General features: G+C 30.8%; 3 protein-coding genes and 2 long non-coding RNA genes across 18 annotated transcripts in view; 2 read left to right on the top strand and 3 right to left on the bottom strand.

Moving 5' to 3' along the window:
- Positions 1-3,636, top strand: part of Mp (collagen XV/XVIII-type protein multiplexin) — a 238,165-nt gene extending 234,529 nt beyond the window's left edge. For 9 of the 10 annotated variants that reach the window (XM_083034129.1, XM_083034128.1, XM_083034127.1 and 6 more), the window contains 8 exons: positions 114-191; positions 282-376; positions 470-562; positions 647-769; positions 874-888; positions 1,110-1,304; positions 1,399-1,514; positions 1,705-3,636. In XM_083034129.1, the coding sequence (XP_082890255.1) occupies positions 114-191; positions 282-376; positions 470-562; positions 647-769; positions 874-888; positions 1,110-1,304; positions 1,399-1,514; positions 1,705-2,002 (1,013 nt within the window). In that variant the 3' untranslated portion in view covers positions 2,003-3,636. The remainder of the gene's footprint in view (positions 1-113; positions 192-281; positions 377-469; positions 563-646; positions 770-873; positions 889-1,109; positions 1,305-1,398; positions 1,515-1,704) is intronic. The other variant, XM_083034126.1, reaches the window with a different exon arrangement.
- Positions 1-7,094, bottom strand: part of LOC145934001 (uncharacterized) — a 93,997-nt gene extending 86,903 nt beyond the window's left edge. The window contains exons 1-2 of one of the 2 annotated variants that reach the window (XR_014424969.1): positions 6,952-7,094; positions 6,476-6,571 (exon numbers count right to left, since the gene is read on the bottom strand). This is a non-coding gene — a long non-coding RNA (uncharacterized LOC145934001). Of the gene's footprint in view, positions 1-6,475; positions 6,583-6,951 lie in introns of those variants that run through there. The other variant, XR_014424970.1, reaches the window with a different exon arrangement.
- A 719-nt stretch (positions 7,095-7,813) lies between these two features.
- On the bottom strand, positions 7,814-11,189 carry Hpr1 (THO complex 1-like protein Hpr1). 2 transcript variants are annotated; one of them, XM_083033917.1, is made up of 9 exons: positions 10,955-11,189; positions 10,154-10,843; positions 9,823-10,070; positions 9,650-9,676; positions 9,280-9,576; positions 9,027-9,176; positions 8,476-8,623; positions 8,165-8,398; positions 7,814-8,047 (listed from the first exon to the last, which is right to left on the bottom strand). In XM_083033917.1, exons 1-9 carry the CDS (start codon positions 10,988-10,990, stop codon positions 7,892-7,894), a joined length of 1,986 nt encoding a protein of 661 aa, XP_082890043.1. In that variant the 5' UTR covers positions 10,991-11,189; the 3' UTR covers positions 7,814-7,891. The 2 variants fall into 2 exon arrangements, with proteins under 2 accessions (XP_082890043.1, XP_082890044.1); XM_083033918.1 differs by lacking the exon at positions 9,650-9,676.
- Positions 11,190-11,975: 786 nt separating this feature from the next.
- Positions 11,976-12,547, top strand: LOC145933882 (uncharacterized). The gene is made up of 3 exons (XR_014424941.1): positions 11,976-12,091; positions 12,225-12,304; positions 12,515-12,547. It is a non-coding gene; the product is annotated as an uncharacterized LOC145933882 (long non-coding RNA).
- A 2,243-nt stretch (positions 12,548-14,790) lies between these two features.
- On the bottom strand, positions 14,791-22,799 carry Smurf (SMAD specific E3 ubiquitin protein ligase). 3 transcript variants are annotated; one of them, XM_083033396.1, is made up of 13 exons: positions 22,592-22,799; positions 21,481-21,519; positions 21,293-21,401; positions 21,075-21,208; positions 20,513-20,777; positions 19,944-20,434; positions 19,507-19,756; positions 19,254-19,420; positions 18,670-18,860; positions 18,133-18,530; positions 17,554-18,014; positions 17,269-17,460; positions 14,791-15,986 (listed from the first exon to the last, which is right to left on the bottom strand). In XM_083033396.1, the coding sequence occupies exons 1-12, from the start codon at positions 22,644-22,646 to the stop codon at positions 17,273-17,275; spliced, it is 2,748 nt and encodes a 915-aa protein (XP_082889522.1). In that variant the 5' UTR covers positions 22,647-22,799; the 3' UTR covers positions 14,791-15,986; positions 17,269-17,272. The 3 variants fall into 3 exon arrangements, with proteins under 3 accessions (XP_082889522.1, XP_082889520.1, XP_082889523.1); XM_083033394.1 differs by having other exon boundaries at positions 14,791-17,460; XM_083033397.1 differs by having other exon boundaries at positions 14,791-17,460; positions 19,254-19,417.
- Positions 22,800-23,006: the final 207 nt, after the last annotated feature.

The following is a 23,006-nucleotide window of genomic DNA, read 5'->3' as shown; positions in this document are numbered from 1 at the left end:
TCGATTTTGTTAATAATAAACTTATTCTTTATTAAGTCATTTTAATATCATTTCGTTGAGCGCGTGCTTTTTATTTCTACTCATAAATATAACTAAATTTCACACTCACATAGGATCACCCAGAGGTAGTCTGGATGAATTGATAGCTCTACGTGAACTCAAGCAATTGAAAGAATTAAAAGAACACTTAGGTAAGTTAATAATGTAATATTATGCAAGAACGCCATTGTTCTTTCAAGTGTTCTTATGAAATAGTTATTTTTAATAACATTTTTTTCAAGGGTCTGTCACTACTGCTACAAGAGGGCCTTTAGAAAGTACAACGAAAATTGTGCCAGGAGCTGTTACATTCCAAAACACAGAAGCCATGACAAAAGTAAAATTTTGAAAATCATCGTTCCTTCACACGAACGTTTAACTCGGTTTAAAATATATAATTTTAACATACTCTTTACTTGTATAATTGCAGATGTCTGGTGTCAGTCCAGTTGGAACTCTGGCTTACATCATAGACGAACAAGCTTTGTTAGTCAGAGTTAACAACGGTTGGCAATACATAGCGGTCAGTATCAGCATTATTGCAAAAATAATATTTAATGTTATAATTTTTGATAAAACTGAATTTTTATTTTAAATTACTATTTAGCTCGGATCACTTTTGCCTATCACAACGCCAGCACCGCCAACCACAGCACCGCCACCAGCGAATCCTCCCTTCGAAGCGTCAAATTTAATTAATCAGATACCTGTGAAAGCTGACGGAACGGGAGTAAGTTAAGAATTTGAGTTCACCTCGCGTAAAAAAAATACGTCTATAAAAATTAATCCTATTAATTTCAAAAATAATTCGCAATTTTTTTCCATGCTGCGTAGTGGTATCCGCGAATGGTGAGATCATATTTAATTAAAATTTTTTCCTCCATTTCCATCCACAATATAATATTTTGCATTTTTTTTTATTTCAAATAATTTTAAAAAATCTAAAAGATCTAATAATAATTTTTTTATTGAAATATTTGTAAAATTTAATCAATGTGCATCCAATATTGTGATGAAATTCGATTTTGATTGAAAATATTTATTTCATACGAATTATATGTACTTTTTAGTTGAGAATGGCTGCATTGAATGAGCCATTCACCGGAGATATGCATGGTATACGAGGAGCAGACTACGCTTGCTATCGACAAGCAAAACGAGCAGGCTTGAGAGGTACATTCCGAGCTTTTCTTAGCTCTCGAGTTCAAAACGTCGATAGTATCGTCAGATTAGGAGATCGAGATCTTCCTATAGTTAACATAAAGGTAATTACTACGGAAATAATATTTATTTATTATCATGTGTTCGGCACTCTCTATTAAATCGAACATTCTGTTAAAAATAATCGAAATTATTTAGGGCGATGTGCTATTCAATTCTTGGAAAGAGATGTTCAACGGAAACGGGGCGTACTTTTCTCAAAATCCCAGAATTTATAGTTTCAATGGGAAGAACATTCTGACCGACTTTGCGTGGTAAATATATATACAAGATATATTTTTTTAATATGAAAAAATATATGAATTTATATTATATTTATATTATGTAAAAGTTATATAACTTATGAAATGGCAACCTAATTAAATGGTCACGAATTTATAAATAGTGTTGTTTGTCAATTAAGTTTTTTTAGGATTGATCATTAGATCGATTTCCCTATTTCAGGCCTGCAAAAGTCGCGTGGCATGGCTCTCACAAACTTGGCGATCGTGCGATGGATACTTATTGCGATGCCTGGCACTCAAGCAGTTCAGATCGTTATGGATTGGGCTCGCCGTTGACCGGCGGCCGGCTGCTGGAACAAGTGCGATATTCATGCGACAATAAATTCGCGCTGCTCTGCATCGAGGTGACGAGCGAGATGGTGAGGAGACGACGGAGCACCAACAATGAGCCGGAGGACGACGTCGAGATGACGGAGAACGACTATATGGAATACCTGGAGGAACTCGTGCAATACTGAACACTCACTGTCTCTCTCTCTTTCCCTTTCTCTCTCGATTATCACCGTAACACGAAAATCAAGCCGTCATATCGATATACATATCGCGAAATAATAATGCGCGATCAGCGTCGCGCCTCATCTTGTTCCCGAGATTCCAAAGGTATAATTATTTATATTTCCGTCGCGAGTACACTAATCATCCGCTTTTCAAACGCGCGTCTTAGTTCTCTCTTCTCTCAATCTTTCTTAAAAATAAAAAGAAGACTGATCGTCTCTCTAAATACTCATTCGTCAGTGTTTCGTCGTATCGAGTATTCCTATCGGGTACTCAATCTTCTCTCAGTCATTACCGAGAATTTCGATCGTTCGGAAATCTCTTTGTGAGAAGTCATCAGCGTTCGTTAAGCGTTTCCCTTCATCACGATATAAACGTCCAAAAATATTTATAGATCATCACGTGAACGATGTGACCTCGGACATACGCGTGCATGACTCGCTCAGACCCGCGTTTACGATGTTAAAAAGCGACTGTATAATTCTACTCCTTCTAATTAAACGCCACACGCCAGGACTCCATAATAATCATTTGCCAGTTTTAAGTTATTCAAAAGTCAGAAAATTCTGGAGAATTTTTACGATCTGATGATCGTATCAATGGCCATATCATTGCAAAGATTGAGGACTTGAATTCAAAACAGTGTTAACTTTAGAAATCAAAAATTTTCAGAAAGGAAAATTAATTTATCTAATTCATTCTTTTTTTATTTTTTGTTTTTTTCTACTCCTTTGTTTGTTATGTAACCTATTTTAAAAAACTTACTTATATATTTCAAAATAAAATATATTTTTTTTAATTAGAATATTTTTGAAAACATAAATTTAAATATAGTATGATACATAATTCAAAATTTATACTCACATAAAAAAACGAAAAAGAAACATGAATTCTCAATTATAAATTTTGAATTGTGTACCGTACTATATTTAAATTTATAATTTTTTCAAAAGTATTATAATTAAAAAATATATATATAAAATATAAATTATAAAAATTATTCTTATATAATATTCTTTCATACTAAATCGAATCGATTTAATTTTGATTTTTCTTTTAACACGGTTTGGAATTTAAATCCCAAATTTGTTCATATAAATCTCTCATTACTCTAATACAAAATAATTGACGTAATTATACCTGCCCGATTAAAATCCAAACAATCATGTTTGGCACGTGCGCTACGAATGCAGACTGTATCATTTATAAAAAAAATAATTACCTAACACTGCTCTAAATAAACTTAAACGAAGTTCGTACCCGCGCGATCAAGTTGCATTTACATTTTAGCTGATACATATTGAGTGTGTATGTTAGATATAAGAGACACATCAGTTAAGGAGTTTCAGACGACAGCGAGTCGCTGTCGAAGATTTATGCTCCGTGTATTAACAAGTGGGTCAATAAAAATAAGTTGTTCATTTATCAAATCACCGATCGCTTTTGTAAAATTTCTACGATCGACTTATTTATAAATCTTTGAAAAAGAACCGTCACAAAGATTTTTGAAAAAATTAGGAATTATATTATTCAATATAAAATATTTTATACATTAAGATAATTTTCTCTTAGAATTTATCCTGAAAATCATGGTAATCGTGGGACAATATAATGATATAGAAAGAATTTTATGAGAATTTCTTTGATTAATATTTATCACAATAAAAATAATAATATCTATCACAATAAAATATAAAACATGTTTGATTAATTTTACTAAACTGTATAATAAAATTAATCAAACATATTTTATATTTTATTGTAATAGATATTATTATTTTTATTGTGATAAATATTAATCAGAGAAATTCTCATAAAATTCTTTCCATGCCATATTGTCTCACGATTATCATGATTTTCAGGGTAAATTCTAAGAGAAAATTCTCTCTGTGTATTTATTTTATATTTATCAGTATTTATCAATATTTTATATTTTATACACAGAGAGAATTTTCTCTTAAAATATACCCTTAAAATCATGATAATCGTGGAACGATATGGCATGGAAAGAGTTTTATGAGAATTTCTCTGATTAATTATTTCTCACAATAAAAAATAATAATATCTATCACAATAAAATATAAAATGTTTGATTAATTTTACTAAACTACATAGTAAAATTAATCAAACATGTTTTATATTTTATTGTGATGGATATTATTATTCTTTATTGTGATAAATATATTAATTAGAGAAATTCTCATAAAATTTCTTTCATATCATATTGTCCCAGGATTATCATGATTTTCAGGGTAAATTCTGAGAAAAAATTCTCTCTGTGTATTTCTATATATTTTATATTTAAAAATAATTATCAATATTTTATATTTTATACATAGAGAGAATTTCCTCTTAGAATTTACCCTGAAAATCATGATAATCGTGGGACGATATGGCATGGAAAGAATTTTATAAGAATTTCTCTGATTAATATTTATCACAATAAAAATAATAATATCTATCACAATAAATATATAACATGTTTGATTAAATATAAAACATGTTTGATTAATTTTACTAAACTATATAATAAAATTAATCAAACATATTTTATATTTTATTGTAATAGATATTATTATTTTTATTGTGATAAATATTAATCAGAGAAATTCTCATAAAATTCTTTCCATACCATATTGTCTCACGATTATCATGATTTTCAGGGTAAATTCTAAGAGAAAATTCTCTCTGTGTATTTATTTTATATTTATCAGTATTTATCAATATTTTATATTTTATACACAGAGAGAATTTTCTCTTAGAATATACCCTTAAAATCATGATAATCGTGGAACGATATGGCATGGAAAGAGTTTTATGAGAATTTCTCTGATTAATTATTTCTCACAATAAAAAATAATAATATCTATCACAATAAAATATAAAATGTTTGATTAATTTTACTAAACTACATAGTAAAATTAATCAAACATGTTTTATATTTTATTGTGATGGATATTATTATTCTTTATTGTGATAAATATATTAATTAGAGAAATTCTCATAAAATTTCTTTCATATCATATTGTCCCATGATTATCATGATTTTCAGGGTAAATTCTGAGAAAAAATTCTCTCTGTGTATTTATATATATTTTATATTTAAAAATAATTATCAATATTTTATATTTTATACATAGAGAGAATTTCCTCTTAGGATTTACCCTGAAAATCATGATAATCGTGGGACGATATGGCATGGAAAGAATTTTATAAGAATTTCTCTGATTAATTATTTATCACAATAAAAAGTAATAATATCTATCACAATAAAATATAAAATATGTTTGATTAATTTTACTAAACTACATAGTAAAATTAATCAAACATGTTTTATATTTTATTGTGATATAAATATTATTATTTTTTATTGTGATAAAAATATATTAATTAGATATAAATTCTCATAAAATTTCTTTCATATCATATTGTCCCATGATTATCATGATTTTCAGGGTAAATTCTGAGAAAAAATTCTCTCTGTGTATTTATATATATTTTATATTTAAAAATAATTATCAATATTTTATATTTTATACATAGAGAGAATTTTCTCTTAGAATATACCCTTAAAATCATGATAATCGTGGAACGATATGGCATGGAAAGAGTTTTATGAGAATTTCTCTGATTAATTATTTCTCACAATAAAAAATAATAATATCTATCACAATAAAATATAAAATGTTTGATTAATTTTACTAAACTACATAGTAAAATTAATCAAACATGTTTTATATTTTATTGTGATGGATATTATTATTCTTTATTGTGATAAATATATTAATTAGAGAAATTCTCATAAAATTTCTTTCATATCATATTGTCCCATGATTATCATGATTTTCCGGGTAAATTCTGAGAAAAAATTCTCTCTGTGTATTTATATATATTTTATATTTAAAAATAATTATCAATATTTTATATTTTATACATAGAGAGAATTTCCTCTTAGAATTTACCCTGAAAATCATGATAATCGTGGGACGATATGGCATGGAAAGAATTTTATAAGAATTTCTCTGATTAATTATTTATCACAATAAAAAGTAATAATATCTATCACAATAAAATATAAAATATGTTTGATTAATTTTACTAAACTACATAGTAAAATTAATCAAACATGTTTTATATTTTATTGTGATATAAATATTATTATTTTTTATTGTGATAAAAATATATTAATTAGATATAAATTCTCATAAAATTTCTTATCATATATTGTCCCATGATTACCATGATTTGCAGGGTAAATTCTAAGAGAAAACTTTCTGTGTATTTATATATATTTTATATTTATCAATATTTTATATATTTATATATATTTTATCAATATTTGTCAACATGAAAAAAGAATGAGAAATCATGACTTTGTTACGATTCCTTTTCTTGAAAGCAATAATCATATGTGACTTGAGCATTATTTCACTCACCAAACATCCTGAGAAGAATCGTCTTTCGTTCTTGATATAATTTCGAGTTTTATATTTGATGCGATATCTCGTCCGATGCGTACATCCCTCGCCAGCCTAAAAGCATATATATGAACAAATAACCGTTAGCGAAAATGCATATAATAATGATTCATATATATATCTCTTATTCGCGTACGTAATTCGTTTCTCATTCTCCTTATTATTTACACAAGGTTTAAGAATTCCTAACCGTTACACGTACACCGAGCATAAGCTCATTCTCCTTATTATTTACACAAGGTTTAAGGATTCCTAGCCGTTACACGTACACCGAGCATAAATCGAATCTAAGTCAGTGTCTATAAAATGGAGGTATACCGTTAACATTAATCTAATTTATTACAATTATGTAGAGATCGATCGTGAAACTATCATATGTATACTTATAGGTTATCACATGCTTATCAGCGTATATTTCCTACGTACATACATACGTGAGATTTTTTAAATGTCGTCAGTAGTAATTCGTGGCATCCAGGAACGCGCGCACACGGGATTAACTACACGAGTCTTATACTACATGAATTTATGCGCACATCGGAGCGTACATGCATGCATCTTCCCGCGCGCGTCTAGGTTCATGTGCGACTGAGGCACCATGTACCGATAATCGATATCTCGTGTATGCAATCGATTGTCCTTCGATATAGTTTGCGCACTGAAAATGTTTCGTTTCCAAATTTTATATTATTTGTACACTTTATTATTGTCTTTCTAAATAAAAGAGGAAAAGGAGTCTCTTTTGGAGTTGTTTCCTTCCTTTGCTTTTCCTAAATATACATAAAAGTAACGTGCAATTGTAGAATCGATTCAATTAATATGACGTATTTAGATATGAAAGATCGATATAAAAATGTTCGACCTAGAAAGCGAGAAGTCAGAAAATAAGATATCAATTGATTATAATTTGTTATAAAATATAAATACAATAATAAAATAAAGTTATTATTATAAATAATAAATGTTACTTTATTATGTTCAATTTAATATTGTTATATAGATATAACTTAATATTCTTTCAAACATCTTTATGATTTTATGATCTTTTTTCATTTACTACAAAAGAATTAAATAACAAAAAACAATTGTTGTTTACTGCTACTGCTGCATAATGCCTTTTTACTTTTTGCTATCAAATAAATACTATAGTTATAATACCTATAAATAATAATATAAATTTAAGCAGAGGAAATTTGAGAATGAATAGTTTTATTATTGGTTTCATTAAATATCTATCTAAATTGAAATATACATGTCTGATGCGGATCGATTATTACAAATGGAAAAGTTATCATATAGTTCTTAAAAGTTGTATATTATATTATTTACGATGTTATAATTATATTTCTATTGTTAAATAAATTAAAAAGATATTTAAGATTTGAGCAATGTTAAAGCTTCTGTATATTTTAAACCTTCTAAAATGTAAGCTAAATTTTCGACCGACGCATCCTCATCCTCTTCTGCCCATATTTCGAGCATAGTCTTGCATTGTTCATATGGCGTTGTTTTGCTTTCGAAGAAAGCAATCTGAAATATATATCTCGTATGTTAAAAAAATCCCACTATTATCTTATTATAACCCATTAAATCATTTATTTAATCATATTATAATCATATTATGATGAAAATTGAATATCTGCGTACCTCATCATTAGTATAACCAAATTTTGTTGCTAACTTTTTCCAATCGTTTTTCAGGCTCTCCGATAATTTTCCTACCATCTCTGGTGTAACTTTATTCAATTTTCTGGCTTTTATGTCGGCGCTCTCAGAATCCTGCTCACTATCCTGCTTCAAAACGTCTTCGTTAAATTCCTGATCATTAGATTCCGATGGTGGCGTTTCCTCGGTTTCCAATTTCACGTCGGACTGTGTTTGCTATAAAATATACAATAGTTACAGAGCAATCAAGATCAAACATATTTACAGAAAGATGATGAATATTGGATACTTACTGGACGATCTTTGGCAATTTTTTTTATCATTGTCTCAAGATATTCAGGCAATTTATTTATAGGATAATTGCCGTGAACGAAGAAATGCGGGCTTCGTCTTGCCAACAGTCTTAATGCTCTCCAACCGAAATTACCATCATTTACTTTCCTGTAAGATACAAAAAATATTAACAATTGCAGTGAAAGCATATATATATATATATATATATATATATATATATATATTTATTTATTTATTTATATATTTAAATACATTTTATATATATAAATATATATATATAAATATATAAATGTATCGCATATTAGTATGTTGCATAAAATAAACTTGCTCGCAAGACATAAGTATCGCTATTTAGAATAAAACAAACTGCAGATTATAATCATATATTTAAGTTTGTGCGTCTCCTTTCTAATTTCAATAAACCTCCCTGCGATACTTATGTCTCGCAACCAAGTTTATTTTATGTAACATACTAATATGCGATACATTTATTTTAAACTATAAACTTTAAACTATATATATAAAACTATATATAACAAATAATATTTACTTGTATTTGTCATCAACCATTGCAGCAGGATCCAATTCCATTATGGCATCTTCAAAATATGTTTCTAAAGACGGGAGGAAATCTCTATCCTTCGATTTGCATGCTTCGAGATTGTTAGGACATAGGTTCCACAATTTAGTAAGTTCTGGGCTATAAAAAAATAACATAAGTTTAATTATCTAATTTTAACTTGTTCAAGAATGATTATATAGTTATATAGTTCTATAATTATATAGTTCAGAAAATTATTTACTTTCCCAGGTGATATTTGCCAACCGCTTGCGCATCCCTGATTACATCACCGATTCTTCGTTTTGGTCTCTTCGGTTTCCGCGGTTCTTCGTCACCGATGACGTCCGACGCCGGTCTCTTGAACGGCGGACAACCATCATTTTTCCATGCGTTCCAATGCTCCTCACGTTTTAAGATGTTTTTTACGGTTTCCGCAAATGTGGGTCCATCGGGTGGTGTTTCGGACAATAGAGTATAAACTTGTTCCATGGTAGTCTTCACCCATTCCACCTGATCTGGTTTGAGCTCATGTATCTCACTTAAAAACAACAAACATCATAATGCTTCGATAACGTACATGTCATGGGACATTTAATTTAAGAAAAGCAGACCTTGTCTCATAGCCACTGGCAAGGAAGCTTTGAAAAACAGACATTGTTTTATGACTATTCAGAGATATTGTACTAGTGTCGTGTTATCGAGCAATTTGTTAATTCAATCCAAAAGGAGAAAGCTTATGAATTTATTACAAAATATTCATTGCATTAGTGCATAAGATACTTACGACTTGAATTTTACAGTGCTATTCAGATACTGGAAGAGAATGAGAAATTGCAGCAATACGTATCGTCTGAAATTGGAGTCAGACAACTGCAATTCTAGCAATTTCTGATTAGTCAAATATTTTGCAAAGTAGTGGGTATCCTTGTGTGAGCCTTCCATTGAAGAATCCATTTTTATACATGTCGTAGGATAACTACGCTGCTCCTCCAATTTAAAAGATGCAAATGCTGATAGCACATTAGATGCATGCTTAAAAAAAAAAAAATATTTTTTAGTACATCATATGTAATAAAAATATATATCATTGTTTATATAAAAGATACAATACTTACAGCTGAAAAAACTTTCCAATGCACTTTAACATAACACTGATTTGGATTCCTAAAGAAATCTTGCAGAGCCCAAAACTTTCTATATAAATTATAATCAATTGGTATTTTATTTTCTGACTTATCATCGTCTTTAGTTATTTGCTCCAGATCATCCCCTTCCACTTTATCAGAACCAAATTCCGTATAATTTTCTAGATTAAATTCACTGACGATATTCAGACCTGATCTCTCAGAGACGGGGAAAAACTTTGCGAGAAACAGCAAGATTCTGCCGCAAAATACAGTTTGCTGCGAACGTGACAATCTCCTTAACAAATCATTGCACATTCTCAATAAATTGTTCTTGCAGGCAGCAAAGAATAAGTCCTCCTTCCATACGGTAACATTGTTCTCGACGAAAGTAAACAGTTGTTCGCATCTATCTAGCGTCATCGAATCGAAAATGTCGCCCAATAGCATGACCGGCATACTCGCTGTCGCTAGATCTTTCCTGCATAGCTCTATGCAAAAGGTGATATATAATTGCATAGGACGGACGTTGCCCGATGCGTTTTCTGTCAAAATCACCAGCAGGGTGTCACGGAGCGCCTGATCGATCGCCGCTTTTCTATCACCATCGTTCGCGCAACGTTCGACACATTTCTTTTGAAACAATGTGATGTCTGCGGTAAAATATTGCTGCAGTAAATCCTGAAAAGAGAGGAACAAAGATACTTTATAAATGCAAAGTTTATAACTATAAACAAAGGTCTGAAAAATATACTGTTATATGATTATTTACGCCAAACGTTTTCTACTCACACTGTAGTCTTTTCTCAACACTTCGAACGTTGCCATTTTCTATAATTCCACTGCCATGAATTGTTTTTAAAATCACTTCTAGTTATTTTAACAATTTTACATATTCTCAGTTTTCAGAATCTCGGTCCAAGAAATATAAATTTCCATAAAATATACGATCAAAACGTTGCTTCCTTGGTTTTGACTTGGATCGAGCGAGGTTAATAGGGCTGCGTTCGGAAACGTCACCCGAATGCATTCCCTCTCTTTCTACTTATCATTCAGAGCACGATCATATAAGAGATCCTCTCTGATTGGTCTTTGATCATAGTGCAGAATTTGACCGACCAATCGGAGACCGAAGATCTCTTCGTCCTGATTGGTCAATCGAGCCTTTCACCCTAGGTGACATATTTTCGAACACAATCTAGAATGCTGCCATCTTGTGCCTTTTCGAATTGTCCACGCTCAACGTTCGCACGCTCATCCGCGCCGGTCCGTCAAAGTACGAGTGTAAATATTAATTTGTGAATATTAATTAATCTTTACGCCGTTAATTATCGTAGAAATCCGATCGCCTCGCGCGTACCGACATCGCGGTCGCGATCGTACGCGCGAAATTCATCTCGTCGATCATAAATCTCGTTGAACCGTCCAACCGTTTCGTCCTCCCGAAAACGCGTGACGTCACAGCTCCGACTCGAACCGCCGAAGGTTTGCGCGCGCGAATTTACGCGGGCAGATCGCGAGAATTACCGCGCTTTCGACGCGAAAATTTCCGCACTTTTTCGGCGCGTCGTATTCTAAGCTCGCGATTGCGCGTTTCCGGTCGTCCAAGTATCGTTACGCGACGAATTAGGCTCGTAATTTGCGTTTATCGGCGACTAAGTGCGTCGCGGGAAAAGTCGCCGTTGTCGTTCGATAATGTCTCGCGATAAGTGGGAAACGGAGCATCGGTTTTATTCGCGCGCGAATAAGCTCTCGCGATTCTCGCGTTTTACCGAAACGCGTCGAAATTATATGATAATTAAAACCCGGGCGTCGCCGCGCGCGTCGCGAACGAAAAAACGTAACGCGAGTGCAAGTGTTTCCAAGTGCTTATTCTTCTACGAGGAGAAGGCCCGGGGTGGCCTCGGCCAACGGCCGAACAACTATATGGTAAATGGATTTATTTATTATTTATTTATTCTTTATTTAAGTTTAATTAAATATACTCATATTTGCATGATACATTTCTCGTGCATTCAGTATCATATATGTATAATATTTTCTTGTTTTATTTTTACATAAGGAAACTAGGAGGAACGGAGGAAAAAGAGAGGAAGAGAGGAGACTCAGGATGGCATCGGGTAACGGCGGAGCAACTATATGGTAAATAATTTATTTATTATTTATATTTTATTATTACTATTATTTATTTTATTAAAAACATTTTTTTAATAAAGATAATGTAATGTTTTAAATATCTATTCAATAAATTTATTTATAAAATAAAAAACAATGTAAATAATAATTTTATTTTTCAAAATATCAATTATTTCAAATTTCACTATATAATTCTTATGTATTTATATTTTACAGTTTACAACTCCGCTGCTTAGCATCGTATCGGTGAGTCGCATTAATTTTTTACATAAATTTTGGATAATAATTTTATGAAAATCCTCTCCGAAACTTTACAATATTTTGTATATTTGTGTGCGTGAAACACGAATCTGTAAATTAAAATACGCTTTTCTTTATTTGAGAGCGACAATTTGAATTTATAGATTCGTGTTTCACGCACAAAAATACACAATATTGTAAAGTTTTGACAAAATTGGAAAGGACGGAACTTCTCTTTCAATATTACCTCATTTTAATTTAATATAAATATAAAATTACGTAAAAATTATATAATTATGTTAGTGCTTTATTAACGAAAACACAAGTAGCAATAATAATTTATATGATTTGTATATGATATCGTGTGATAAAGTGAAAATCATATTAACGCACATTAGAAGATTTCATACTTTTAATATTTTATTAAAATATACATTTCGTCCAGAATACAAAAGGAAAAATTATATACATTTGTTTCCTGAAAGGCTTGCGCAATAATGATGATTAGTAACATGATTTTAGCTGTAATAATACATTCGCAGTAATATATATATAATAGTACGCATAATCTCCCAATTATCAGCACAAAGGATCATACAATTTAAAATTTATAAATAATATTACATTAATTATATATATTAATTTATAATTTGTGCAATTTTTTCACAAATTTTTAGAGAGAACTGTTAAATACATATTTTAATTTTTTAAAAATACAAATTTTTTGTCAGTTGGCGCAATAAGATTTCTCTATTTTGTCCTCTTAATCAATCATTTATAGTCATAGAAAAAGGAATTTCTGTAATACAACCCTAAATACTAATGTCAGTTAATTGACATTCAGAAAAAAAGACGAGTATAATTGTTACTGCGAAGTTAATTATCTTTTTTCTCATAATGTTTGTGTATTTAAACCTTTACCGATATATCTCTCATTGCATTTAGTTGATAAAGTTTTAACATACGTATATACAAAACTGTATCGTTTCTATAAGTAGATGCATCACTATTCTGTGCACAGACTTTGTTCAACTAATTCTAATAATATATAGAATCAGCAGAATGAATCGATAAAGGATTAAAAAACGCGACTCGCGATTACTATTATTTAGAATAAAACAAATTGCAGATTATAATCATATATTTAAATTTGTGCATCTATTTTCTAATTTCAACAAATCTCCCTGCAATACTTATGCCTTACAAGCAAGTTTATTTTGTGCAACATACTAATATGCAATACATTTATTTATACGTATTGTTTATGTGACTTCTAAATATTGTCTCTCTCGTTTTCTTTCTTTTTTTATTCATAATTCTTTTCCTCTCAATATATATTTGATAAACAACAGAATAATCATATTTTGTGTCATCCAATATATAATAATTTTTACTAAATATGTGAAATTTCCCATATATACATCACTATAATTAAAATTATAACATAATTCACAAAGTATATGTATATCGTATATACAATGTTCTAATGAAATATCTAATTTTCGATGTTAAATATCACTCATTTAACACAATACACATATAACATATAATTTTTAGAAAGAGACATTTACATAATGATAGCTAAGAATTAGAAAGAGATAATAAAAGATTAAGAAAAATTGCAAATTATTTATAATATTCTAATTATTTTGAGATGTACTTATATAGACAAAATTCCTTTCAAATAATAGATATTTAATTTTCCAGAATGCTTCTTTGGCTATTTTTCACACTTGAATTATAATCTTATTACTCTGTCATTTTTTTTTATTCGTTTATATGATCGTCATAATATTAACTGACACTTGTAATACATATATATCTGCTTTGAAAGAAGGATAAATTTATATCACATCCCAAAATATTGTATAAATACATTTTTCCCGTTAATTAACGTTAACAACAAGGCACGTTCAAGGCCTTTATTGCTATACTGACAAGATAATGATTAAAGAAAGCAGCGAAGAAATTATGAGAGAAATTTTCCATTGCTATTGTAAAACCTCTTCTATATTTAAAATGTCTTTTTTAAATACAAAATTTTTGATATAAAGAGTATATCTCAAATGTGAAAATAAAAATTTGTTATTCTCAATATGCATTGATTCAATCTCAATAAATCTCTGTATTTTTGTCAACTTTCTCAATTGTCTGTAAATCTGTTACTCTTAAATTCGTCGCAATCTCTAGATATCGAAAATAGCTTCTTTGCTTAATTATGTCATATTTGGCGTAGTTATATATATCTCGTAAAAAATTAGTGGATTTACTTTAGCATATATATCGCTGATAGAATACATATTGAAGCATTGACTGCATCCGAGAAATAGATTATGATTCGTGTACATATTTGAAATTAACGTGACAGAAAAAGATTGACATCACTAGAGAAATGTTCGTTTAGGCGAGTTTAGCTATGGCTAAGAGCTATATCCTACTTGAGTCGCAATAATTACGTTCCCCGTTATAATAACATTCAATATTCAGACTGTATTTCAAGCATTGAAAACAGGTGACACTTTGCACAATTCAAATAAGATGGGTGGGAACGTTTTGTTCTAAAAAATAATTAACAAAACTATATATATATATATATATATATATATATATATATATATATATATATACGCACTCGGTAATATCAGCTCTAACAAGCAGCAAATGATTTTCACATAAGTCGCATAAGTTACATATATATATAGTTTTGTTAATTAAATATATATGATATCGTGTAAGTAAAAGTAAACATAAAATTACGCACCAATTCTCAAAATTCGAAAAAAGATTTTAGGTGCCTTTTACACTGTGGTTTCTATCTACGATATGTTCCATCACAGTTATGTGCATGATATATATAATAATAAACAAATATATAATGCAATAATTATACAAATCGGTGATTTATGAATTAGATACTTTACAGTAATATTATAAACTGGATTAAATGAAGATTTCGTGCGATAAATAAAAAAAAAGTAGCGCTATATCTTACTAAAAATAGCTTAGTAAGATATGGATATGTTTCGTAAAATTCTCAAACAAAAAAGTCAGTTCGATCGAAACATTTGAAGCTTACATAAACCCGTCGAATGAACTCTTTCCTTAAATAAGTATGCTTTAAAATTAAAGCCAATGTACAGGATTGTAAGTGTCAATGTTAAAATCAGCGTGATTTCATTGCAGAGCCGACGTGCATAATCGACTACGTCCGGGGGAGGGTCTGCGCGTGAAACGCTATTTTTTACATATTATTCTATTACACTAATCTCTAATAAATTATTTACATCTCGTCAACGCACTCGGTAATATCAATTCTTAACAAGCAGCAAATAATTTTCGCATAAGTCGCACAAGTTACATAGTGATAACATTTGCTGATTGCGTTACAAAATTTCTGAACGAAAGTGTTACAATATACAATATATTATAATCCTGGTATATTATAATCCTGTGGAGTAAAAATATAATTAATTTCAAAATATCAATCTAGATGAATAAAAAAACGGATACTAATGATATCAAATAATTGTCAAAAAAAAAATATATATATAAGCCACATTATATTTGCAGCCTTTTCATAAAAAATATACATTTTTTTATATCATATATCTGTTACTCCAAATTAAAAATTTAATAGAATTAAAAATACACTTTCCAATAATAAAATAATATTATTAATTCTATATTCTATTTAAATAAATCACAATAATTTTTTTTCATTTAAATTTAACATTTCGCTCAAAATTATGTACAAACTTTCCACTTCTCTAAGAAGAGAGAGACACCAAGGCCAAATAATACATTTCAAAATACTAAATTGCCAGCATTATGTCTAGTTGATGTCCGCCCCTACTAGAAATTCAATGAATTTCATACGTATATGTAATTTCATCTAATATACTAATTAATAGTATTATTCGATAGATAACTGATATGAATTTAATTGACTGTGCAGTTTGTTAATGATATTCATGTGATAAAAGTGAAATCAAAAACTTCCAAATATAAATCGCATCGTTAGCTGTGCGAATTAATTCCCTATGTTATCTATTGCTATATTTATAACCGCGAGATTCTTGATACTACTTTTTTCGTGTTTCAATAAAAAAATCTGTACAATATAAACATCATATAATAATAACCGTAACCTCAGAAGATTTCATCTTCCACAAAAATTTGCATATATGTGCATACTCTGTCTTATATTTATATCATAATTCAATTAACGAATTTAATTTTGATAAACTTAACAAAATTAATGATTTTAATTAAAGAGAAGTCGACAAAAATCTTGATGAATGTACAAATATAGAAAATAAATCAAAATATTTATTAGAAAACAATAATAATCTTTGCGCAACTTGAATTATTGAATCAAATAATATTTAAAAATCAATGGTTTTCTAAAAATCGTTACTCAAACTTATGTTTAAAAATAGACATATGTCATTCGATATGCAAGGTACTGATCGGCATCATGATTCATAATTGCAAGGCCATTTATATTTGTACACAAGTCAAAAAGACATCGCTGATATCTTATAACACTTTCTTTCTATAATTCCCCTAAAGTTCATCTTGGTGTTTTATCAATATAGAGAATAAACATAGTATATTTTCTTTAGAAACGACAAAATCTACAGAACGTTATCTATTACAAAAATTTGTTTTCGCAAATTGCTTAAATATGTTCTGGCATACAGAATGATCATAAGATTGCAAGAACATACCTTATTATTCGACTGCAAAGCCACAAGTTTCCTCAACCGCTTGAGTGAGTTTATCAAGCATTTTTTGATAATTCGGATAATTTTGCGGTATGTCTATTCTATTAAAACAAGTATGCGCTTTTGGTAGATTTTCGCTCGGTGCATCAACGGCGTGAATTGTGAAAAGTCGAGGACCCGCTGCTCCAGTCGATCCTATATAATCAAACGCAATATGCAATGTTATAATTATAATGCGATATTTTTAATGTGACATATCTAAACATCTGATATTAAGTAAATATTCACCTTGCAAAGCCTTAAACCCTTGCAATGGAACTCTGGAGCTGCCGGTAACGAACTGAAGCAATCTTGCCCTCATTTCTTCGCCATATGATTCTACTATCTGCCAAAACCATTGCACAACTGATGTATCGGGCGTGCAATGTTTGAGACGAGTATGCATCTTCCAATCGTTTATGTCGATAGTGCCCAAACCGCCAATAACTAATTCTAATTCACGCTCGTCAAACGGTCTCAGTAATAGAGGAGGAATCAATTCGTGAAATCCTTTCTGCAACGCTAAGAATTGTTGCTCGATACCTCGCATGAATCGATAGTTTACGTATAAACGGACGTATTCCTTTTTATTTTCCTCCGTCACCGCAATATCTTTACCGCCTGGCTTTAATTCGTGATTTTTCAATACACCGAAACTGCTGTGTTCTACAGAAAACGTGGCATCCAACACGTCGTCTATGCTATTTTCGCTAATAATAAAAAATGTAATGAATATTTTTTTCAAAATTGTCTAGAATAATTTGTTTCCAAAGCAACAATACATATTAAATATTAATCAATTTTCCTTAAAAAAAATACGTTACTTACAGCATCCATGTAAGGCTCCTGTGTAGTTCTGGATCGACCCCTTCTATATCATTCAATGTTATACCTTTGTTGAGCAACATTTTATAAAACGGAGTCGTAAAACCACCATCAACGTGATGACCGTGAAAAACGGCGATGCCTATAATTCTCCCAGCGAAATGAAAGTATGATAAATGTTCCGGATTTATGCCTGAATCCGGATTAATTTGCAGAGTATAATTATCATCTCTTGAATATTGAAAGAGTCCATATTGCGGGTTTAGCATCTCATGAGACAATAGATATAACCATTCACGCGCGACGCCACCGTAATCAAGACCTTCTTCACCGCGAAATTTGACCATGAGTCTTTTGCGCATATCTTTCGGACGCATTTTCATTATCAGTCTGTACGACTCCTATAAGAACAAAGCATTACTTAAAAATGTAATATTATTATAAAAAGAAACACTATAAATTCTTTTTAAATTGATAACAAATTATGTTTTAAAACAAAGAAAAAGATGAGTACATATATGATTTTTAAAAATTACTCACTTCAAATATCTCATTTCTCGACACTTCCAATCTACAATGTCCACTCTGAGGTTGAAGCGCATTCAATTCCGCTCGAAGACATTTCAACTTCGCTACCAAATCACGTTTATATTTTGGAAGAAGCTCGTTATCCATAAGCTCTTTTGGTAATTCTGACACTGTTTGAGCATTTTGAGATGACGCGCTTTCCACTAAAATATAAAGAAAATGTAAAGAAAAGTTTCAATGCTAATAACACTAACATGGAATTAAAAGTTTCAATCTTTACAATAATGCGCCCTGATGAACAAAACTCTTCCGAAATGAAATGGCATTATGTCCAAATGATAAAATAATCGAGACTGATTAACAATCCTAACAACTACACAGATAGACGCATTCGCAGATAAGATAAAAGTGTGAGACAGCACATGTTCTGTTTTGTTTTTGTTTGGAAATGAGTAGATTACGTGATCTATATTGTGCGAACGTTATCAAATATGTAAGATGTACACAAAGCAAAAATATATAAGTACATAAAATTTGTTATAAATGTACTTTTTTCTTTCAAAAATATTTTTTTGAAAAAATTTGCAACAACTCACTTGTTGGAGAATTGTTGTTATTTCCATTTTCATTTCTCGTTGATTGCTGTGGTGTATTAGACTGAGCCGTTGGTGAACTTGATGTATCTGCCTCAGTAGTTTCACTCGTTACAGAGCTATTTGCATTATTCGTGGTTTGAGAGATTATATTATTATTTTGCCTCCTACTAATAAAAAGAATAACAATTTTATCTTCTTGTTATCATAAATATAGGTACTCGTCTATATAATATTATATCATATCTATATTTACCTCAACAGTTTGCTTATGATTTGACTGGACAATCTAGGATCGGTAAATTGCGTTGTCCTGTTATTGTGATCTACAAAATATACTCGTCCGCTCTGAGTCTGTCTCATTTCCCATCCGCTAGGAAGAGGGCCAAGTTCGTTCGCCACTTCATTAGCTGGCAAGTCACGCGGTATTCTCGGGTCATGCCAGGTAGAATATGCAGTTGGTACATGATAGAAATATACTTGACCTTGTTGGGTTTTCCTCATTTCTATATATATATTATACATATATATAATAAAATTTATATTATATTTATACTATACTTTTTAAATATATAGTTTATTTAATTTAATTTAATAGAATTTTATTTAACAATATATTAAAAGTATATTTAATAGTATATTAAAAAAAAGTGTATTAAAAAAAACTATTAAACTATATTATTTGATTCGTACCATAACCACGAGGTAAATCCAACGGTTGCGGAGGGTCAGTTCGTCTGTCGCTACTTGACATAACGTTATTTCTATTTCTGTTGATGCGATTAGGCCTTCGCGTTTGACTCCCGTTGTTGGGACCACGTTCTATCCTTCCGTTCGTGTTTTGATTGCCATTTTGTTCATCAACTCTAATGACGCGTCGATCTCTCGTGACGGATGGTAACGGCGGCGGCGTCACGATCCTCATATACTGATTCTGTTGTAGATTGCGATTCTGCTGTTGCTGTTGAGTTGGCGTATTTCTTGGAGTATTTTGCGCCGAGTTGTCTCGACTCGGTGTTTGATTAGGTGTCCCATCTCCGTTATTCCATTCGGACGACGTGTGTCTAGCAGGACTCTCTTCGTTTCTCACGTTCGGCGAGCTCGCGCTACTGCTAGGAGATGTCGGTTCTGACGACGGCAACGGAGGTGGTTCCGGTGTTGTTGGTATAATAGCATTGTTAGGCCTATCAAAAACATTAATTGAATAAATTTCATATTATATATATTGTATTTCAGTAATATTCGTAGATATTGAATATTACCGAGCGTTCGGGCGAATCCATTGCGTGCTCTTCGTGTAATGATTTACATAGTAAAGTCGACCGTTTCCGGTTCTTCTTTCTTCCCATCCGTCCGGTAAATCATTCGGACAACTCAGATCCCCAAGCACGTCGACCACAGCGTTATGCCCGACCGTATTACTTACAGCACCATTGTGACCATCTCGTGACATTAAAGACACTACAATTTGCCCTTTCACAACGTCTGTGTCATCCGAACGGGCCTTACATAAGTCTAAACGTTGATCTAAAAGTACACATTATAAAATATTATAAATAATTTTTAGGAAATATATAACTGCAACATATATAAAATGTTTTCTTCTTCTTTAAAATAATGTATCGAAATATTCAATGTTGATCTTAAAAAACAAATGACAAAAAAGTATTTACATAAAATCATTGCCTTATCAATTATTATAAAAATCTTACTAATTTTGGATTCATAAAAACAAGCCTAAATAATATTTAAGTATTTTAAACTTGGATTTTTTTAGAGACAATTAAAATAATTATATAATAGAAAAAACAAACATAAACATACATCCTGTATCTTTAAGTCTTTGAATGGTATTTGATAATATGCATACACATCCTAGAAATCCTCCACCTTGTTTCTTATGGAATTTTCTGTAATTCCACACAGATATAGTAATTCCATCGTTCTTTCCAATGTACCTGCAAAAACAAATATTTTTTTTTTCTTAGCACTAATATATAATAAAATGTATTATGTACTATGCTTAAATTAGAAACACTCACAAATCATAATGTTGATTCCATTTAGGATCAAGCGTAGCTTTACAAGTATCTGTACTGTGACATTGTCCAGAACCATCGACAGTTATTTTAGCAAAAGGATCGGGTAATCCTACACACAAGAAATCATTCTTAAATTATTTATTTATATCTTTACATACTAAACTCTTTATGAGAAAAAATAAACTCACGAAATAAATCCTTCCTAGCAAGATTACGGGCGCATAAGACTAAAACATATAAAATCATGAATATATATTTCTGTAATAAGCTGTAATAATGTGTGTGTGTGTGTGTGTCAAAATATATTTTAAATCTGATATTTTTTACATATTGTACAAATGTATATAATACATGTATGTATTATAACAATTCAAAATATATATATATAATTTAATAAATTAAATATATTATTTTTCAGCAATTAATATAATTTTAATCAATGAAATTTCACAACATTTTATAAGACAAAATTTGATTTAATAATCTACAATTTGTGTAATAATGTAGAACTTCTATTGTCTTTTTATATCTGTCATCTCTTTATATATTTTTATTACAAATAGGATAATATTCTTTAAACTACTATAATTGAATGCTATTATCTTTGTTATTATGATGAAGTCAATTTAAGCTTAATATATCAACAATGCTATAACTCATGCAGATTGTTAATAATGATTAAACAGCCTTTATAACATGAATAGAGAAGAGATGGAGAGGATAATCAAATATATATAGAATTATAAAAATATTAAAAAGATAATATCGGCTGACAATAAGAGCCTATTCTTTCTGCATAAATTCTTTCTGATCTTTTTAATTTTAAAATAGTCTCATTAGAATCAGATTTAATATAGTGACAGTTAATTATGCTCTGTGTTAAATTAACATAGCATGTAATGCCCCACAAAAATTTCTTGCGTAAGCCTTGTCAAGGATATGAAAATAATGACACATTAGAGACAGACACTTGGCGACTATTCACAATTAACGTCTCTTCATCGGGTCTCCCGGAGAGTGCTCGCGGTGGGGTCGACAGAAGGAAGTAAGCACATAACCAAAGGGGACGAGGGAGCTACGAGGAAACTCGTATCGTTTGTGCAGGGTACGCTGGACCCCCGAACGATTTGACGTTTCGCGTAGAAGCCCTCCCCGGGCGAGATTCGCACGCGCGAGGCCATATTGAATGATGCACAACAAAAACAGGCCGAGTGTAGGTAGGTAGGTAGGTGTTCTCGTGCGTGCAGTCGCGACTTTCACGCATAACGCCCGACGATGTCGGGATACCGCTACACTCACTCGTCAGACGTATCTTCATGGCTCCATTCCTCCTGTTACCGCCCGGGTTCGACATCCTGCACGCACATTTAACGCTACGCACCGCGCATCGGCGCTATAATTGATAAATAAAGTATACGGACTGCCCTTGCCAAGAACGCGCGACGGCGACGATGCACTTACTCGGCTCCACTCTCACAATCAGCTTGCTCCCCGTCCCCGTCCGCATCAACACACGCACACATGTGCATACGCGCGTATCAGCGGCCTCTCGTGACGCGCTACCCAGTACGATACTATCGCAAATCGACTCCTCGATATGCGATATGATTTCGAGAGATCTCGAATCGATCTCGACATTTAAAATTCAATTTTTAAGACGCTTGTGAGCGCTTTTAGCGTAAAAGCGAAGACGAACGCATCCATAATATGAATA

This window comes from Prenolepis imparis, unplaced genomic scaffold, assembly GCF_030444845.1.
Source record: "Prenolepis imparis isolate NDT839.2.m4 unplaced genomic scaffold, iyPreImpa1.0 SCAF_3, whole genome shotgun sequence".
NCBI classification, from domain to species: domain Eukaryota; kingdom Metazoa; phylum Arthropoda; class Insecta; order Hymenoptera; family Formicidae; genus Prenolepis; species Prenolepis imparis.
The sequence above is the reverse complement of the archived record's forward strand: the minus strand, read 5'-3'. Positions and strand labels throughout refer to the sequence as shown.

What these genes read in the sequence shown, in the direction of transcription:
- Smurf (XM_083033394.1), bottom strand. Translation starts at nt 22,646, where the DNA reads ATGTCGAACCCGGGCGGTAACAGGAGGAATGGAGCCATGAAGATACGT. An exon ending in GGATTTACCTCGTGGTTATG is followed by an intron (nt 19,757 to 19,943) that starts GTACGAATCAAA and finishes ATATATATATAG; the next exon opens with AAATGAGGAAAACCCAACAA. An exon ending in ATCATAAGCAAACTGTTGAG is followed by an intron (nt 19,421 to 19,506) that starts GTAAATATAGAT and finishes TCTTTTTATTAG; the next exon opens with TAGGAGGCAAAATAATAATA.
- Hpr1 (XM_083033917.1), bottom strand. Translation starts at nt 10,990, where the DNA reads ATGGCAACGTTCGAAGTGTTGAGAAAAGACTACAGT. An exon ending in AGCACTGTAAAATTCAAGTC is followed by an intron (nt 9,677 to 9,822) that starts GTAAGTATCTTA and finishes TGTTTTTCAAAG; the next exon opens with CTTCCTTGCCAGTGGCTATG. An exon ending in GCCAGTGGCTATGAGACAAG is followed by an intron (nt 9,577 to 9,649) that starts GTCTGCTTTTCT and finishes GTTGTTTTTAAG; the next exon opens with TGAGATACATGAGCTCAAAC.